The sequence below is a fragment of the Thamnophis sirtalis genome, unplaced genomic scaffold (genome assembly GCF_051295495.1).
Source record: "Thamnophis sirtalis isolate CommonGarterSnake01/CBP01778 unplaced genomic scaffold, rThaSir2_p1.2 scaffold_13, whole genome shotgun sequence".
NCBI lineage: Eukaryota > Metazoa > Chordata > Lepidosauria > Squamata > Natricidae > Thamnophis > Thamnophis sirtalis.
This window is the reverse complement of record NW_028261393.1, coordinates 27,755,042-27,774,828: the sequence shown is the minus strand read 5'-3', so window position 1 is coordinate 27,774,828 and position 19,787 is coordinate 27,755,042. Positions and strand designations below refer to the sequence as shown.

At 51.9% G+C, this 19,787-nt stretch overlaps 1 protein-coding gene across 1 annotated transcript; it reads right to left on the bottom strand.

The window, feature by feature from the left end:
* Positions 1-402: 402 nt before the first annotated feature.
* Positions 403-3,274, bottom strand: MARCKSL1 (MARCKS like 1). Its single transcript, XM_014061761.2, has 2 exons — positions 2,980-3,274; positions 403-1,879 (listed from the first exon to the last, which is right to left on the bottom strand). The coding sequence occupies exons 1-2, from the start codon at positions 3,079-3,081 to the stop codon at positions 1,241-1,243; spliced, it is 741 nt and encodes a 246-aa protein (XP_013917236.1). The 5' UTR covers positions 3,082-3,274; the 3' UTR covers positions 403-1,240.
* Between the last annotated feature and the right edge of the window lie 16,513 nt (positions 3,275-19,787).

The following is a 19,787-nucleotide window of genomic DNA, read 5'->3' as shown; positions in this document are numbered from 1 at the left end:
TCTCTTGCAGGAATTCCTACTCTTTACAAGAGAATCCTAGAGTGTTCTCCAACAAGCCTCTTAATAGCCTATGAAAGAAAGCTGCATGCATGATTAAGACTCCACCCAGATCTGTCCTGAAGCTTAGGGCTTCTAAGGAAATCGGTCGGCCTCTCCTGACATGTAGCTTGAATGGAGTAAATCTATGCCTGACTGTGATAGGCACAAGCCATTTCTTCTTGGCCTCAATTCTGAGGCATGCAAGTGCCCTCCAAATGCAGGAGTTCAACTTCCATTGAAGAATTGGAGAATACAGAAAGAGAAACCAGCATTTCAAAGGAAAGGATATCTGGGAAAACATGAAGCTACTCAATTATTGGCCACTTGGCCAACTGCTAGAGAAAAGGACCCAACTCCGATCCATAAAGGGGTCACCATTTATTCTTTTCAAATGTTACAATAAGACCCATACGACTTTTGTTTAGGAGTTAGAAAACTGCAGATCAGAAGTAGGGTCATTAAAAAATTATTTACAAAGACAAGAAAATGAAAATTTAAAGTCACATCATACAGCCAGCCCTCTCCCTCAACCCTCTCCCACCCCCTCCCTAAAGGTTCCCCCCCATCCCTAAATAAGCCGCCAGTAATTCTCCCTCTGATGTCAAATTAAACACAGTGAACTTACACGCTGCTTTATGGTTTTAAAGCCAAGAGCAAGACATTATAAAAAACTAACCAGATTAGCTTTTTAAATGGTTGTTTCTATAAAAAGCACAAAATATTTTTAAATGAAGTCAGAACCAGGAATGTAAACCAAGATAGAGAATATCCGTTTTGAAAAACGGGTCAGTTGTTGCTGGTTTGTTGGACTTTTTGGAGAAAAAAGAAAAGCTGCTTTTGAAGATTAGTAGAAACAGAAGATCTGAGGAAAAAGAACTTGGTGTTAATAGCTGGAGTCTCATTCAATGGAGCAATTTCCAGTTTTTGTCCAGGATCAGTTATCTCTCCATATAGTTTTAAGGGGGGGCTTTAGAACTCCTGCTTGAGGGACAATGGGGCAAAAGTCAGGTGTTTTTTTTTCCTTCACTGTGTGTGGAGACACTGTGGAGAGACAAAGCTTGCCATCTCAATGCAGAAGGCCTGTGTGTGTGGCGGGCATGTGTGGCATGTGGTCAAGGCAGTAGTTCTGTGGGGTTGTCGGGATTGGAAGGATGGCACAGTTCGCTTTCCGATGGGCAGGAGGTGGGCAGCTAAGTCAGCTCTACTCTTCTTTCTGCTCTGCAGCAGCAGCCTGGTCGGCCACAGTGCTAGGCTCCACTTCCACAGATGTTGAGGTTCCTTCTGGCTTTACATCCCCCTGGCCCTCACTGGAAGGCAGCTGCTGAGGCTCTTCCTCCTCCTTGGCTGGCCCCTCGCTGCCATCTTGCCGCTTGGCCACCGGTTCATTGTCGGGAGCAGAGGCCACAGTGGGGGTTTCCTCGGGGGCCTCTGTCTCCTCTTGGGGCACGCTGGCCTGCTCCCCCTCCTCGGTGGCAGCAGTGGCTGGCTGGTCCTCAGCCTCCGCTGCTTCGGCCTTCACCTGCTGCTCCTCGCTGGGAGAGGAGGTGGCCGACACGTCCCCGGCTTCCTTTTTGGCTTTCCGGAAGGAAATGCCACTCAGTTTGAAGGATTTTTTGAACGAGAACCGCTTCTTCTTCTTGGGGGTCTGCTTGGTGGAAGCAGCTCCGTCGGGTTTGGCTTCCCCCTCAGCCACCGGGGCTGGCTCTATGGCATCTCCGCTGCCCATCTCGGCCTTGGCAAGCTCCTTGGGGGCCTCCACTGAGCCACTGCCATTCAGGGAGCTCACCTCCCCATCGGCTTTCGGGGAGACATCCCCATTGACTTTCACGTGGCCGTTTTCCTGGAGGAGGAAAGAAAAGGGACACCAGTGTTACAGCTTTGAAAAAGCAGCTCAGCATCTGTGCATCCCCTCCAGCTACCCTCCCCCCCCCAATTGCATGAGGGGAAAAACCGCTCCCCCCGTAGTGCCAAGGGATGAACCCTGGCAATAGCAGAGAACCTTGACTGCCCTCACACAATGCATCACTCCAGGACTGAATTCATGCATTTTTCTGGGCTTTCCCCCAGCATTCAACCCAACCCTCCAAATGACCCGCTTTATCCAACATATGGAGCAGCAGAAAACTGACTTTGTCTCCTGTATTTATTCTTCCAGAAACCCGGCTGGTTTTCCTCCCATCCGGAGCGCAAACCCTTTGCCCCCGAATCCCGCCCGGACTCGCCGTTCCTGGGAGGCGGCCGCAACGTCCCTCCCCGAGAAAGCAAGCCTACCGCGCGCCGTCGCTAGGGGGCGCCCCGCTCCCGCCTGAGTTGCAGCGCCGACGCCGCGCTCAGGCCGCAGGAGGCGAAGGGGTAGGAGCGGCGGCGCGGCTGGGAATCCCCCGCTCTGGTCAAACAGGCGGGGGGGGGGGGCTTTCTCTCCCGATGCAAAGCCCCGCCATTAGGCCGCTGCACCGGAGGGGGAAGGACGGGCGCAAGGCGAGAGGAGCCCCCGCGAGGGCCACGTTAGCAGAAGCGCTTCCCGCCCGTCGGTCCCTTCCAGGCTCCTGCGCCCCGCCCCGCCCGCCAAGCCAGAGGAGCTCCGGGCTTCCTTGCAAAAGGGCGGAAACCGGGGGGGGGGGCTTCTTCGCCGTCGCCTGCAGGGAGCGCGACCACCGCCCGGGAGCGCCGCCCTTGCCCGGGAATGCGCGCAATGCAGCGGCGGGACCCAGCGCGACGGGCCCTTTGTTCCCCGCCGGGAAGGGATGCGCTCCGTCTACAGGGCTCCGCGTCGAACAAAGGAGCAGCACGCCGGGCGGGCGCTGGGAAGAGGCGGCGGGGCGCGTCTGGCGGGCTCCGGGCGACCGTTCCGAGAGTCTGCCGCGCCCCACTCGGATGCGGGCGGCGGCGGCGGCAGCGCGGGGAACAATGGCCGTTGAGCGGGCGCGTCCCCAGACCCACCTGGCCGTTGGACTTGGCGGGCGAGGCGTCGCCGGCAGCAGCAACGGCGGCGTCCTGGGCCACTGCCTCCCCCTTGGCGGCTTTGGAGCTGTGGCTGCCCATGGCGGCGCGGCGGCGGGCGACACGGGCGCAGGCGGCGATGCGGGAAGGAGCCCCGGCCGCCTCAAGGGACTCTGCGCGGTGGAGCCAGCCCAGGGGGCGCCGCGTCCGGGCGTCGCTGGCACGGAGGGCTCCCAGGCTCGGCCGTTGCAGCCTCGGCGCAGACCCTGCCTGGCGCGCGCTCCTTCTGCTTGCTCTGAGCCCGGTGCGCAAAAGCGGCGGCTAATAAGGCTGCCGCACGCGCGGGGGCGGGGCCCGGCGCCCGAGTCCCGCCCGGGGGAGGCGGCCAGGGGGGGCGGGGGGCTTCTCTCGCTCGCCCGGGCGGGGGGCGCTGCAGGGCGCGGCCCTGGCCAGCCCCGGAGACCCTCGCCGGGCAGCGCCTGAGCAGCCCACGCATGCCGTCCCCGCTTGCGCCAGTGCGCCTGAACATGTGCAGAGGGCGCTTCTCTGCCTCGCGCTCTGCTGTAACGCTTGGTAAATCAGGTTCGGGGTCCCAGGCGCAGGGCCGGGGCTCGAGCATATGGCCGCTCCCGTCGGCTGACTTTGAGGACATGCCCCTCCCTCCTTCTTAGGGTGCGCTCCCCTTTGGTTCGGGATGTGGAAACCCCTCGGGGCCCCCTCCGTGTTGACGCTACTGTAAAGATGCTGATCAAGTTGGCTTAATATGGTTTAGCGGATGAAACACGGTCCGCTTGGGGTTGACAGCATAGGTTGGAGTGTGAATTATGGACAAGTCCCAATAGCATAGCAACATCCTGACTTGAACACACGTGCAAACTATAGGATGGCTTAGCCTGATGATTGCATCTTAACTTTCTTAAGGGCCAAAACTGCCTTTCTTCAAATTTTGCTTCTTTCGCTTCCTGGCTTAAATCTGAAGGTTCTGCATTCAGTTAAGGAAGTTAAGTGTTGAGCTGCTGTTAGGGCTTTATTTTTAGAATTTCACAAAATGCCAATTTGGTAGCACAGAAGGTGGGATAGAAATTTGTGACTGGCTGATTTTAATTAGTATACTTCCATTGATTGTGTGTGATGTTACGACTTTTTGGATTAGATCGGTCTCTTGAAGAGCTGCCGAGGGTCATCCCTTCAAAATAAGTGGACAAGATTAGCTCTTTCATGGACATTTCCCACCACAATAATAATGGGCTGAGCAAGCTGGAAGAAGTTAAATTTAGGATAGTAGGCATAGTTAGGAATAATGTGTGTGTGGTGCTTTCCTTTATGTGCTCCTGTTGGCTAATCAGGCCCCATCCACACACATACAAGTGCTACCTCGGTAGTCAACCACTTTGAAACTCATCAAATTTGGTACTCAAACTTCTTTTTGTCCTGGTATTCACCATTCGTTTGGTAAATTTTGTCCTGGTATTCACCGTTCGTTTGGTACTCAACACACATGCTAGAACTTGTTGGTGTCGTCTTGTGATTCACTATATTATTCCTTAATGGGAAAAAATTGTTTGGTACTCATCATTTTTGCTATTCATCGTGCCTTTCGGAACCAATTGACAGCAAGTGTCAAGGTACCACTGTACTTTTCTCCTGACTCCCACCCTGTGGATACCCATTGCAGAAATGACAACATATTAAAATTTTAAACAATGAAATGATGCCTTCAAACCTGCTGTTGATACTATTTGATTGTTTCTGGCTGCAAGAGAGGAAGAGATCTTTTCCCCTTGAAAAAGCCAGAGAGAAGATTTGAGTGGGTGTAGCTTTCAAGTGTTAAGTAAGGGAACTTCCTACTGCAGAGGCAGTATACCCCTAATCTCCATTTGTGAGTTTCCTGGGGACATGTGGTTGGTTGTGCTTGGAAGTGAGGATTTTTTTATTTCTGACGCAGCCATTCCTGGGCCTTTGTACAGTATTTACCTCTCAGATTGTAAAATACTGTACCGCTTTCGCTTTGAGTTGTTGTCAGTTTCCTAAGAATTGATTTGTCTGCACACAATACGCAAAGCCTCTTGCCAAGACTGTCCTGTTTTATTTTTTATCCTGGGGTGGGGGGACATGGTGTGAAATGGGGTGGGGGTTTAAGGAAGGGTTTAAGACTGGGTGAAGGTGAGAGAACATGACCTCACTGTGATTTAGTTGATTAGATTATCAGTGGAAACTGATTAACTTCCACCCCAAGGACAGGCTTGCAACACCAGACCCCTTTTCTTCACAGAGGGGCACATTAGGGCACGGGAAAGCCATGGAGTACGCTGGCCATTTGTGGGTCTGACCCCTTTCTCCTGCTGCTGCTGGGACCCAGGTTGCCAGAGCAGAGAGCAGCTTCAAGGCCAGCTCCCAGAACCTCAAACAACAGAGGTCCTTTTATTGCTCTCCATCAGGTTGTGTCTTGGGCTGGAAGAGAATTAAGTGGTTTTTTTAAAAAAATAAAGTTTTTATTTTTTTAATACAAATAACATTTATGAACAAAGCATTGTCCAAGTTGTCCTCTTTTACATCCTCTTTTATACATAATCCAGTTTACATCATGATTCTATTTCCAATTTGAACTCTTATTGTTCTCTTCACATATTTTCCATCTTAAACTTCTTGTTATATAAACAATATTAATTGCCCCTTCAAAGTTATACCAAATTATCATTTCATGATTCCTCTTTTCATCTATTTTACCCTAATGAAACCATCTAGTTATTTTTTTTAGTTCCTTTTTCTTCTATTCTTGTTCTTCAATTGAGCTCTCTTTTACTATCTATTTCCTGGTCTGAGTGCTCCATCTAAATTTCTAGCTTATCAGAACTAAGTGAATTGAATTCCTTCCCTTGGTTGGGTCCTTTCCATTGGAGCCCTTGGAGGTCCAAGAAGAAAGAGACCTTCTGGCTTTCAAGAGATGAAAGATGCTGGGGTGGGACTTCATTATCTTTCACAAGCCGCCTCCCTCCCTAAAAAAATATTGGTTTCAAGCAAGGGGCATCCTTAGGGTGGGGCTCAGAAAAAGTTGAGATAGTGATCATAGGTGCTGTGCAAACCATATGAAAAAGGAGGGCTTTGAGAGAGTGATTCTAGCCACCATCTTGATGTTTCTGATGCACCCTGGAGATAATGTTTCTGTTTTTATAATTGTATTTAAAGTTTTTTTTTCCAAGATAAAAACTAATATGAAAGACAGGAGAGAGGGAGGAAGCTAAAATGCATGAAAGAAAGTAAAAGAAAAATAGAAACAAAGAAGTGGTCTCTGATGTTTACAGCAATTATGACTAGAATTATAAATTTACCCATTTCACTATATTTACAACATGTCTCTCTTCTGTCTATAATCTGTCCTATCTGTTCATAAAAACCATAAATCATCTGTTCCATTTTTTTAAATTTTTTGCTAAATTCCAATTGGGATTTCCAGTCAGTACTCAGAGACGATTTTTTAAATCTAACTGCGTCGTGATGTCATTGCACAAATGGCCAAATTGCCACGACTTGTGTATTGATATAAGAAGCAGGTGATGTCATGACGGATTTTAATGCACCCCATTGGTATGTTTAATAAAGTATGCAATTCTTTTCTTCACCACGGACCCCCTTTAAACATCTTTTGTTGCCACAGAATCCCCCCAAGATTTAAATCACAACATTTCTTCAAGCCTTTGCTTGAAGATCACCCCCCACTGGGGTCCACAAACTACAGGTGGAGAACCACTGCAATACATCATACATACAGTACACATCAATGTTTTTCAACCTCAGGAGCTTTAAAATTGGTACATTTCAGCTCCCAAAATTCCCCAGCCAGCATGGCCGTTGAAGTCCATCCATCTCAAAGTTGCCAAGGTTGAGAAACACTACAGGTGGCAAAGACATGGCCCAAATGTCAGATGCTCTCAGACATTCGGGTCATTCATACTCAAAAGACACCACAAGCAAGCTTCCAACAAAGTGTGAACCACAACAGCAGCAACACAACCTGCCAATGGGTTGTGCACATATGCCATTCTATCTCTCTCAAGGCAACCTGGATCAAGTGCAGGAACAACAAACCATCAAGCCAGAAATTAAATGAAAAATGACAAAACCACAAGCAGATTGGGGGGGGGGAAGAGAATTTTGGAAGTGGGGGCATATGGATCAGTGGTGGGTTCTGGGCAGTATGCCCCAGTACGGTTGAGAGCAGTGGTCACCGTACTGGAATGGTGTTTTGGAGGGCCCACCTGCCCGCCCTCGTTCCTTACCTCTATTTGAGCTAACCGAGCCATTTGTGCATGTGTGCGCAGTGTACAGTGCCTGTGTGACCTCCGCCGAGCAGCTGGAGCGTCGCAGGACAGTGGGTGCATATGTGTGTGCAGCGCGCATGCTCGTGGTGGACACCTGGCCCCATTGCAGCTTACCGGTTGCGACGGGATCCGGAACCCACCACTGATATGGATATGTATTCATATATATCAACAAGTGAAATACCTATATTAATATTTCTATTTAGAATGGCATTTCCACAGAAGGAAGATTTTAAGAGAAGCATTATCTCTAGATAAAATGGGAGAACAGATTTCAATACATTTATTCTTGCCAAGCCTTACAAAGTTGCATTTTTTGCCAATATACAGTAATTTCCCATATTTAGTTTGCCAGTAAACAAGCAGCTGAAAACAAGAAGAGAATTGACAAGAGGATTATTGGATGATTTTCCTAATTTCTTTAAATCTGTTCGATCCCCCCAAAGAAGGGCAGATGACCATAGGCATTGCAAGACCACCAACAAAATCCAGGCAGCTGATCATGGTATACAAAAGTTTGCATGTAGTGAATTGGCGTGGTGCAAACTCTGGATCAGTTTTACGGTCAGTTCTTGAGACAGCAGTGCAATTCAACCTTGGCTACCTTAATACATGTGAACTCTCCAACCAATATTAAAAATTCTAATCCCAGAACTGTCTGACAACGATCATTTCTGCAGAGTAGTATGTGAAATACCTCTGTGTTTGACTGACGCAAGAGGAGTCATGATTTAAGCCAATGGTGGATTCCTACCGGTTTGGACCGGTTCAGCCGAACCAGTAGTGGTTTGGTGGCTCGGTTCGGCAGTGACCCAGGGCTGCCATGCCTCCGAACAGGTTGCCCGGTTGGCGCCATCAGTGGTACCATCTTGTTTTTCAGTTCTGCGCATACGCAGAACAATTTTAATTGCATTGTGCATGCGTGTGCAGTGTGCATCAAGCACATGTGCAAAGTGTGCACACAAGCGAACCGGCAGTAGTGCCAGCCAGAACCCACCCCTGATTTAAGCCATGTTTTTCAACCTCATTAAGTTTAAGATGCATGGACCTCAATTCCCAGAATTCCCCAGCAGACAAGCTGGGGAATTCTGCATACTGGGTGGGGAATTCTGGGAACTGAAGTCCAGCCATTTTCAAGTGGCCAAGGTTGAGAAACACTTGTAGACCCCCTAGGAGAGCTGTGGTACCTGGCAGTCAAACATCTGGTGTTTCTGGCCGCCTGATTTATGCCACTCTCTAAATAGCTTGTATTTTCAGTCCGAAGTGGGGAGGGAGGGAGGGAGGGAGAGCACCAACTTTGGGTAGTTAATAGAAGCTAAAGCCGCAAGCCTCCGTGCCCTGCCTTGTTGATTTATCGATTGAGCCTAGGCAACTCCCTCAAAGCCTGGCATTTTGACTACTTTGCCAGAGAGGAATGGGAGCTGGCAAACAAATAAAAGAGGTTTTCCGCGTCATTTTAAAAATAGCAACAGAATTAGCTAATTAGACCTCGCAGGGGAGCAAATTCCAGCCCATTGAAGCTGCAGATCTCCTAAGAGGAAGGCTTGGGGGGCGGGGAGGAAAACAAAGTCCAGCAAGGCTGAAGGTGGAGAAAAACAATGGCTCCTCCCAACTGTTCTCTCTCTCTTGCCCCCCCCCAAATCTGATTTGATTTTGCATTAAAAGCTTCAGGGTGGAGGGGGCAGAGACTCTCCTTAGCTAATGATCTTTTGCAAAATCCTTCCTGCTGAGTGTGAGAAATACAATTTATCTTGCCCTTCATCATGCTAAAACCATTCCACCTGGATTTGAGCCAGGTCCAATTCTTACCATCCTTAGGCTGGCATTGCGGAGTAAAGTGGCATTCTGAATTCCCTTTGAGGTGAGATACTGCCAGCTCCAGGTTCTCCCATTCAAGGACAGCGGTTGTCTGCAAGGGGTGGCCAAAAGGGGTTAAAATGGTGGTCAATGTTGAATACTAGCGCGGGAAATACAAGCGCGCGAATAAAGGACTCCTTTCCTGATTGGTTCCCGGGCGGAGCCGGTTCAATCTTCGCCCTGATTGGTCGAGCTACTCGACGCCCCATTGGCTCCTCGTTCAAACCCGGGGGTATAAATGTTTGGCGCGAACCACGCCACGTTGAATCGCAGTTTACTATGAGCTGAATAAAGTCACTTCCTCATACCTCTTGTCGCGTCCTTCCCTTCGCTCCAAGACACAAAACTGGCGACGAAGGTGGGATCCCGATTCCCGCGACCACGGAGAAGAACAGCCAGCTGCCACCGCGTCTGAATCAGCTCGAACGCTATCTTCAGACTGAGAACTCCGGCAGCGAACGCGAAATTTTCTCCACCCTCTTCCTCCCCCTCTCTGGCTCTACACCACGATGGCATCAGCGCTTCCTCCTTTCGCGCCATTCGGATCCGCCGGAGAATCATGGGACGGCTTCATGGAGCGTTTCGAGTGCTACCTGATCGCCTCGAAGAACCAGGCTCAGACCGACGAGGAGAAATGCAGTTTCTTCCTGTCCTGCTGTGAGCCTTCCATGTTCGCCTCTGCGAGAGCCCTGGCCGCCCCGAGGCCAGCCTACAAACTTGGGTGGGACGAGCTGATGTCCAGGCTGAGGAACCACTACGCTCCCTCACCCTCTCTATTTGCATGCCGTTTCGCTTTCCGCCGCCGAGTGCAAAAGCCCAACGAATCCATCAGCCAGTTCCTGGAGGCTTTGCGCACAGTGGCCGCCCAATGTGATTTTGCAGACCTGGAGGAGAACCTCGCGGAGCAGTTTGTGTGCGGGGTCCGCGACGTGCAATTGCGCAGCCGCATGCTCCGGAATCACAAAATCACCCTGTTGCAAGCCGTGGAGACAGCGCGAGCAGCCGAACTATCCGAACAATCCACGGCCGACATGGAACGCCTCCAGCTGAACCCCCCCGCGCAAGCCGCCGCGGGGCCGTCCACCCAGACGAACCTCGTCGACGACCTCTCCCCTGCCGAAGACGAGGAGGAGGAGGAGGAGGAGGAAACCGTTGGGCAAATGAGGACGCAGCCGAAGCGGAGGCCACTCCAGCAACCCCCGACGCCCGCTCAGCCAGCCGCAAGCGCACCTTGCCGCGGATGCGGCGGCCGCCACAGCCGCGCAGCCTGCCCGTTCCGTTCTGCCGTCTGCCGCCGCTGCCGAGGAGAAGGGCACCTCGCCAGGGTCTGCCGGGCTCTCCTGCCAGCCCCATCGTTTATGCAGCCCAGCGACCAGCGCCAGGCATCGCAACCGCAACACCGCCAACAGCCACGTCCCGCGAGGCGAGCTGAGGACTGCCATTCAACCTACCAGCCCTCCAGCGCCGACTGCGTGGTCTACCAGGCATCCCACGTTCCCGCTGGTAGCCGCAAGATAAGCACCGCCGTCCGACTCGAAGGTCAGCTTTGTCAAATGGAGGTGGACTCCGGGTCTTCCCGTTCTCTCCTATCTTGGGCTTTGTTCTCCCGCCTTTGTCCCGGGGTTCCCCAGAGCAGATTGCGCCCCGTCGGGGTCTCCCTCCTAGACTACCAGGGAAATGGGATTCCCACAGCTGGGATATTCCACATCCGGGTGGAATACGGGAATTTTAAGGGGAAACTCCCAGTCCTAATCGTCAGGAACGACCTGCCCGCTCTCCTGGGGTTGGAATGGTTTCCTGCCTTGGGCCTCACCATAGAAGGGGTGCACAGGGTAGTTCCCCTCTCCGCAGATAGCGTCCTAGATGAGTTCGCGGATGTGTTCGATGGGAAATTGGGTTGTTACAAGGGCACCCCCATTTCCCTCTGCCTTGATCCCCAGGTCGCTCCCGTTAGGCTGAAGGCACGCAGGGTCCCCTTCGCATTGAGAGCAAAGGTAGACGCCGAACTGGATAAACTTATCGAGCAGGGGGTACTCGAGCCCGTAGATCACGCCCGTTGGGAAACCCCCATAGTCCTCCCGGTCAAACCCGACGGATCGGTGAGGATATGTGCCGACTACAAGTCGACCATCAATTTGGCCCTGCAGGCAAACCCGTATCCGGTTCCCGTAGTGCAGCACCTACTCCACTCTTTAGGACAGGGCCGCATTTTCGCCAAGCTAGACATGGCACAGGCCTACCAGCAGCTTCCCGTAGACGACGATGCGGCTACAGCCCAGACCATCGTCACCCACCGCGGGGCCTTCCGTTGCCGCCGCCTACAATTCGGCGTCGCGGTTGCCCCTGGGATTTTCCAGAGCCTCATGGAGCGGTTGCTCCATGGGCTCCCAGGCGTCGTTCCCTACTTCGACGACGTCCTGGTCGCAGCCCCCAGCCACTCGGAACTCCTGAAAACACTGCGGGAGGTCCTCACGCGTTTTAGGGAGGCAGGACTGAAATTAAAGCGCAGCAAATGCGAAATCGCTGTTCCCAAAGTTGAATTCTTGGGGTTCCTCATTGATGCCCAAGGCATCCACCCCACTCCTTCCAAAGTTGCCGCCATCAAAAACGCACCCGCACCCACCTCTAGGGCGGAATTACAGGCGTTCCTGGGGCTTTTAAACTTCTACGCCCCTTTTATCCCCCACAAGGCGTCACTAGCTGAGCCGCTACACCGACTACTTGACCGGTCAGCGGCCTGGAAATGGGGTAGCCGTGAAGCACACGCGTTCGCGGCTATAAAGGATATTTTAACTTCATCGGCAGTCCTAATCCAGTACAGCGATAGGATGCCTCTAATTCTGACTTGCGACGCCTCCCCCTATGGCGTAGGGGCGGTCCTGAGCCACGTCCTCCCGAACGGCTCAGAAGCCCCCATAGCTTTCTATTCCCGGACACTCTCCTCCACGGAGCGGAACTACAGCCAAATCGATAAAGAGGCCCTGGCTGCAGTGTCCGGCATTAAGCGGTTCCATGACTACCTCTACGGTAGGAATTTCACCCTGGTCACGGATCACAAGCCCCTCCTGGGGCTACTGGCGGGCGACAAGCCAACTCCCCCCATTTTGTCCCCCCGCATGACTCGGTGGACGGAGTTCCTAACGGCGTATTCGTATACGCTGTTATACCGTCCGGGCAAACAGCTAGGGCACGCAGACGCTCTAAGCCGTTGCCCTCTGCCAGAGACGGACACAGCCCACGTGCCCGCGCTCTCTGTTCTGTCCATCGCCGAATCCGACCTCCCCGTCTCGGCCGCGGACGTTGCAGCCTGCACAAAGGCTGACCCCGTCCTATCTCAGGTTGCTTCATGGGTTTTGAGGGGGTGGCCCACGGAAAAGGTAGCGGAAGAATTCCGTCCATTTAAAGTGCGACAAGCCGAACTCGCCCTTCACGGGGGGTGTCTTGTCTGGGGGGATAGGGTAGTGATCCCCACGGCCTTGCGGGCACGAATCCTGCCCGCACTCCACAAAAACCACCCAGGCATAGCGCGAATGAAAGCCTTAGCCCGCAGCTACGTGTGGTGGCCCTTGTTAGACTCGGAAATTGCAGACTACGTAGGCCGATGTAGGATCTGCCAAAACTCTAGGCCGAATCCCCCCACAGCCGCCCCTCGTGAGTGGGAGATCCCTAGAGGCCCATGGTCCCGTTTACACATCGACTTTGCCGGCCCCTTCCACGGCCGGAACTTCATGATAGTAGTCGATGCTTACTCCAAGTGGGTGGAGCTGGTAATCATGACCTCCACCACAGCGGAGAGTACAGTGAGGGCCCTCCGTAAGATGTTCGCTACCCATGGGTTACCGGATGTGATAGTTTCCGATAATGGGCCCCAGTTTACCTCCACCACGTTCCAAGAATTCCTGGCCGAGCAAGGAATCAGACACGCGGCCACAGCCCCCTATCACCCAGCTAGTAATGGCCGGGCGGAGCGCGCAGTTCGCTCAGCGAAAGAAGCCTTGGGCCGCATGGGCCAGGGCGACTGGCAAGAAAGAGTAGCGGCCTACCTCTTGAGCCAGCACTCCATACCCTGCCCAACGACAAATAAAAGTCCCGCGGAGCTCTTGATGGGTAGGAGATTGCGAACCCCCCTAGACAGGCTCCATCCACTTTACGCAGGAGATCCGCCAAGCAACCTGGGGGCCCTTCCTTCCCACGCGTTTAAGCTAGGGGATCCTGTATGGGCCCGCTCCTTTTCTGGGGATCCACGGTGGGCTCCCGCAACCATCACAGCTCTGACCGGCCCCTGTTCCTTCAGGGTCGGCCTGGCCGACGGAACACAATGGAGGCGCCACGTGGACCAATTAAGGCGTCGCCTTCCCGCGGAAACAGACGGCCCGAGCCCCTCAGACACCCGCTCTCAGCAGGAGCCACCCTCGTTGACCCTTTTCCCTACGGACCGTTTCCACCCGGGGAACGGGAGACAAGACGATGCGAACTTTCCGGACAGGCGCGCCTCACCCGGCTACTCCCTTCCTCGAAGCCCTTATCGAGACTCTGAACCTACACCCCTACCGGACTGCACGGGGCCGATACCGGACACTCCGGCTGCCACGGAAACTCCGCCCCGGACAGATGGACATCGGGCACGGGACCCGGGGCCAGCGCTCTCTCACGGGGCCGCGCCGCAGGTTCACCGCCCCACCACGGACACACCTCCGCCGGCGGTTCCCCCCCCGTCGACGACCGCCGGGGAGCCACGAAGATCGGGACGAGAACGCCACCGTCCCGCCTACCTACAAGACTATGTTTGCCCTTCCTAAAGGAACTCTTTGACTGGGGGGGGAGGGGTGTTGAATACTAGCGCGGGAAATACAAGCGCGCGAATAAAGGACTCCTTTCCTGATTGGTTCCCGGGCGGAGCCGGTTCAATCTTCGCCCTGATTGGTCGAGCTACTCGACGCCCCATTGGCTCCTCGTTCAAACCCGGGGGTATAAATGTTTGGCGCGAACCACGCCACGTTGAATCGCAGTTTACTATGAGCTGAATAAAGTCACTTCCTCATACCTCTTGTCGCGTCCTTCCCTTCGCTCCAAGACACAAAAGTCAACGCACTTAAAAAACCAGATAGAGCTTCAAGCCAGGGCTACCATCTTGACTTTTTTGTCCCTATCCTGTGGCTACTCCTGTTTAGAACTACACTGGAGGTAGCATGGAAATATGTGTTTTTTTGAAGCCTTCTATCGTGATTTCTTGTTCCTAAAATTCCTTTCTCTTGGTTTAGTGGTTTAGTGGTTTATTAGCATTTGTAGGCCGCCCTTTTCCCTGAGGGGACTCAGGGCGGCTCACACAAAACCGGGAAGGGGGGGAATACAAACATAAGATAACAACATATAGTAAAATAATAACCAACATACATTCATCATTCGGGCGGGGTAATTATCCTATCCCCAGGCCTGACGGGCGAGCCAGTTCTTCAAGGCTATGCGGAAGGCTTGGACGGTGGAGAGGGTACGAATCTCCACGGGGAGCTCGTTCCAAAGGGTCGGGGCTACTGCTGAGAAGGCCCTCCTCCTTGTAGTTGCCAGCCGACACTGGCTGGCCGATGGAATGCGGAGGAGGCCTAGTCTATGGGATCTTATAGGTCGCAGGGAAGTAATTGGCAGAAGGCGGTCTCTCAAGTATCCAGATCCACTGCCATGTAGGGCTTTATGGGTGATTAATAGCACCTTGAAGCGCATCCGGAGATCGACAGGTAGCCAGCGCAGCTCGCGGAGGATAGGTGTTATGCGGGTGAATCGAGGTGCACCCGCAATCACTCGCGTGGCCGCGTTCTGCACTAGCTGAAGTCGCCGGATGCTCCTCAAGGGCAGCCCCATGTAGAGCACATTGCAGTATTCCAGCCTAGAGGTCACAAGGGCCCGAGTGACTGTTGTGAGAGCCTCCCGATTCAGGTAGGGTCGCAACTGGCGCACCAGGCGAACCTGGGCGAATGCCCCCCTGGTCACAGCCGTTAAGTGGTGGTCGAATGACAGCTGTGGATCCAGGAGGACTCCCAAGTTGCGAACCCTCTCTGAGGGGTATAAAATTTGACCCCCCAGCCTGAGTGTTGGAATATTAGCCAAATCTTTGGGAGGAAAACACAACAGCCACTCGGTCTTTTCTGGGTTGAGCACAAGCTTGTTAACCCTCATCCAGTCCATGACTGCCTCAAGGCCCCGGCTCATCACGTCTACCGCTTCATTGATTTGGCACGGGGCGGACAGATACAATTGAGTATCGTCCGCATATTGATGGTATCTAATCCCGTGCCTGCGGATGATCTCTCCCAGCGGTTTCATGTAGATGTTGAATAGTAGGGGGGATAAGACCGAGCCCTGCGGCACCCCATAATTTAGGGGCCTAGGGGACGATCTCTGCCCCCCCACTAACACCGACTGCGGCCTGTCCGAGAGGTAGGAGGAGAACCACCGTAGCACGGTGCCTCCCACTCCCACCTCCCGCAGTCGTCGCAGAAGGATACCATGGTCGATGGTATCGAAAGCCGCTGAGAGGTCAAGGAGGACCAGGATGGAGGAATGTCCTTCATCTCTGGCTCTCCAAAGATCATCGATCAATGCGACCAAAGCGGTTTCTGTGCTGTAACCGGGTCTGAAGCCTGACTGGAAGGGGTCTAGATAGTTTGCTTCCTCCAAGGACCGTTGGAGCTGGAAGGCCACCACCTTCTCAACAACCTTCCCCAAGAAGGGAAGGTTGGAGACCGGGCGATAGTTATTAAGAACAGCTGGATCCAAGGATGGTTTCTTCAGGAGGGGTCTCACCACCGCCACTTTCAGTGTGGCGGGGAAGTTCCCCTCCCGAAGGGAGGCGGTTACAACCGCCTGGATCCAGCCTCGTGTCACCTCACTGCAGTTAGTAACCAGCCATGAGGGACACGGATCCAGAACACAGGTGGAGGAACTTACAGCTCTCATGGCCTTGTCCACATCCCCGGGGGTGACGTCCTCTTCCTGTTTCCTAGTTTTGGCTATCTTTGCATGAAGGTTTTCACTCAGCTGTTTGAATTTGCCAATTGCTGAACACAATATACTGAACAATGTAGTTGAGGGATGTCCATCCTTGGCAACTTTACGACCTATAGACTTCAATTCTCCAGCCAGCTGTGTCAACTGAAGAAACATCTTGGATGAAAAGCAAAATGGTGTCAAGGAAAAAACCAAGAAAGTTGCCTTTTGGAAAAAAACGTTTGGGATTCCTAAGGTTATTGATCAAACGCATGTTCTGAGGAATTTCTGGAACATTAGTAGGGTTGGGACCAATTTCACTTCAGAGGGGATGATACTCTACAGCAGGGGTGTCAAACTCGCGGCATCTCGTGACATATTGGGACCCCCCCCTCACTAAACTGGGTGTAGCCAGCGCATGATGCATCCAGCCCATGGCCTGGGAGTTTGAAGCCCTGTTCTATAGGACAGTGTTGGACAGTTCGATACCGAGTGCCAAAATGGGAGCACACGGGCGGAAGGGGAGTGCCAGAAACTGGAAGAGCAGCACTCTTGCGGGAGTGCTGGAAACGCGCCAGGAAGCTGAGCTTCCAATTTCCAGTGTGCACATACGCGCCAGCCACCTGGTATCCCGGTTTCTGGCGCACATGCGCATACAGAGACCAGCTGGCCAGTGTTTATACGTGTGCCGGAAACAAAAAGCTCAGCTTCCCAGCATGCAGATGCACACCAGGGAGCTGCCTCTCTGGTTTCCGGCACTCCTGCATGTGCAAAGACCAGCTGGCCGGTGCACATGTGCATGCTGGAACCCAGAACAGCAATGGGCAAAGTCTGGTTTCCCCATCATTGCTATAGGATATTTAGTGTCCCCCTGTACTAGATTGGTTTGGTCAATTTAACTGACCAGAATCAGGGATCATCTAGCTACCCCAATCCTTCCTAACAGGTGTCTTCCAGCTGGTCTGAAAATGCTAGAAAGCTATGCTTGGAGATGCCTCATGCAAGGCAAGCAATCCACTGCTAAGTGAATCATACTTGCTCCATATTTTTTAATGCAGTAGGCACTCTTCAAAATGAAGAGTGCTTTCAGTCCCCCGCCCCAAAAAAACAGTGTGGCTGCTTTTAAGAGTTGGATTCCCTTTAAGGAATAATCTCTTTAAAGCAGCAGCATCTTTTTTTTTACCCCAGGCTCTTCCAGAAGCCTGAAAAAAGTTGGGTGATCTCAGTTAAGGCTTGAAGGAGATCCAAAGCAGGTCTTCTTAATCTTTTTCAAAGCAGGCACCGTTTTATTATTCAGAGCCATTAGTAGTCCTTTCTGGCAAATTTCCAAACAGATTTTTCCTCTCGCCCTTGGGATGATGTATTTCAAGAGCATTTGGCAAGGCCATAACTTCTCCTGTCTGTGCCTGGGGCAGGGCAGACTCCCCACCCACACACTGTCTAGAAGCCAATGTTGGGCTGTTAAGAATAGATGTGAAATACGAAGAGAACCTCGGTGGAGATTTCCATTTTTTGTAGATCAGAGAATTTGCTTTCTTTCCAAAACCTTTGAGCATTTTTGAGGCATCGCTTCTCGCTATCTTCTGGAAGCAGAATTAAAGCAGTTATTTCACACAATCCCTAAAATAGCCCCACTCCCAGCAGTGCCTGCCTTCATCACCAAGAGTCTTCTGTCCTTGTAGGTCAGTGTGGTTCAGTGAAGGTCCCTTGCAAGATTAATTAGCAGCTTCCTCCTTGCTACTTTGGCCCTTTTTACTGCTTCCATTGGGGAAGCAGGCGGAATGGTGGACAATTTGATAATTGCCCCTTATCTAACCTCTCTTAATGCTCTTTTTAAGACAGGTCTCCCTCCTGGAGAGGAGAGAGCATAATGTTCTTTCCCCACCTCTTACTGCTTCTTTTTAAATGTTATATTATAATCGCACTTGGAAAGAGTTTCCTTTTTATTAAAGGTACAGTAGATCTCCAGGAAATTCCAAGGCTGTTTTCCAGTCTACACCAAAAGAGACTACAGGTACTCCTTGACTTATAACCAGTTGCTTAGGTGAACATTTGAACTTATTTAGTGACCTCACAAGTTACTTATGACCTGGTTTCAAAATCCTGACATCGCCCCACCTCCCACAGTCATGTATCTGCATTTTGGCCACTCAGCAACTGACTCACAAATCAGTTGTGATCTGTGGTCATGTGACTGCGATTGACAGTGGTTTTGCCAGAAACTGGAATGTACTTCTGGTTTCTAGCAAAAACCAGCACATAATAAACAAGGGGTTTGCGTAACAGCCACAGCATTTGCCTAACTGCGGTGTTCACTTAATGACCACCTCAGAAAATGGTGTAAAAACAGGTACCATCACATAGTGATCCTCTATGACCCACACAAATTACAAGCCTAATTACAAGGCTCAAGTCTTAGTAAGTTGAGAATTACCTGTGCTGTAACATTGTAATAGGAAATAACTCAACACGGAGGAGAAGAGGTGGGGAAACCAATAAAAGCCAGCACAGTAGCAGTCACTTCCAAACTAAACTGCTACATCAAAAGCTAAAATGGGCTGCTCTGGCACTCACATTTTTTTAATGTATTTGTGCAAGTGACACACCAGCAAATGGTCTATCATGCATGGCTGCCAAAAGAGTCTCGATGCCTGAAAATGTTGTTCTGAGTTAGGACACAGAGTAGAATTCAGAACATGATGGACCAGGCGTGGAATCCAGCAGGTTCTGACAGGTTCTGGAGAACCGGTAGTGGAAATTTTGAGTAGTTCAGAGAACCGGCAAATATCACCTCTGGCCGGCCCCAGAGTGTAGAGGGAATGGAGCAGTGAAGGGTTGCAGGTGGTACGCCCCGGTACAGGCGTACAGGACCCTGCCCGGAGCACCAGATACCGTTCCGGTACGGTGCTCCAGAGGACCCACCCACCCGCCCGAGTTCCTTACCGGTCTTTTAAGTCTTCGGCGCTTCCATACACACGCACGGCGCGTACAGTGCCTGTGTGATGCTCCGCTGAGCAGCTGGAGCGTTGCGGAGGCCCATGGAGGCGCTAAGATGCATGCACGCACTGTGCATGTCCATGTGGACACCACTGGGCCCGTTACAATCGTACTGGTTGGAACAGGATCCGAAACCTACCACTGGAATGGAGATTTTGCAGCATCCTTCCCCTGCCATGCCCACCACGCCATGCCCGCCACACCACGCCCACAGAACCAGTAAAAAAAATTGAATTTCACCCCTGGCTGGGACAGTCTGCATGTATGTCCCTCCCCCTCCAGTCAGAAGTGATCTGGCAGATCCACCAATTTTTCCCAGTTTTCTTTATTATTTCTGAATATTGGACAGAGACAAGAAATCAGAGGGTAAAGAAAAGAATCAAGTGAAGCTAGATGTTTTCATGTATCCCAGGTTGTCCTTGCTTTGTGACCATTTGTTTAGTGACCATTTGAAGTTGTGGCATTGAAAAAAGTGACTTATGGCCAGTTCTCACAGTTCCAATTAATTGCGATGTCCCTGCAGTCATGGGATTGTGATTTGGGGGCATGGTAACCCGGCATGGATTTGCTTTTTAAAATTATTTATATCTCACTTTTATCTTATTCATTGTTTTATTTATTTTTATAAATAACTCAAAGGCAGCAAAGGTACCG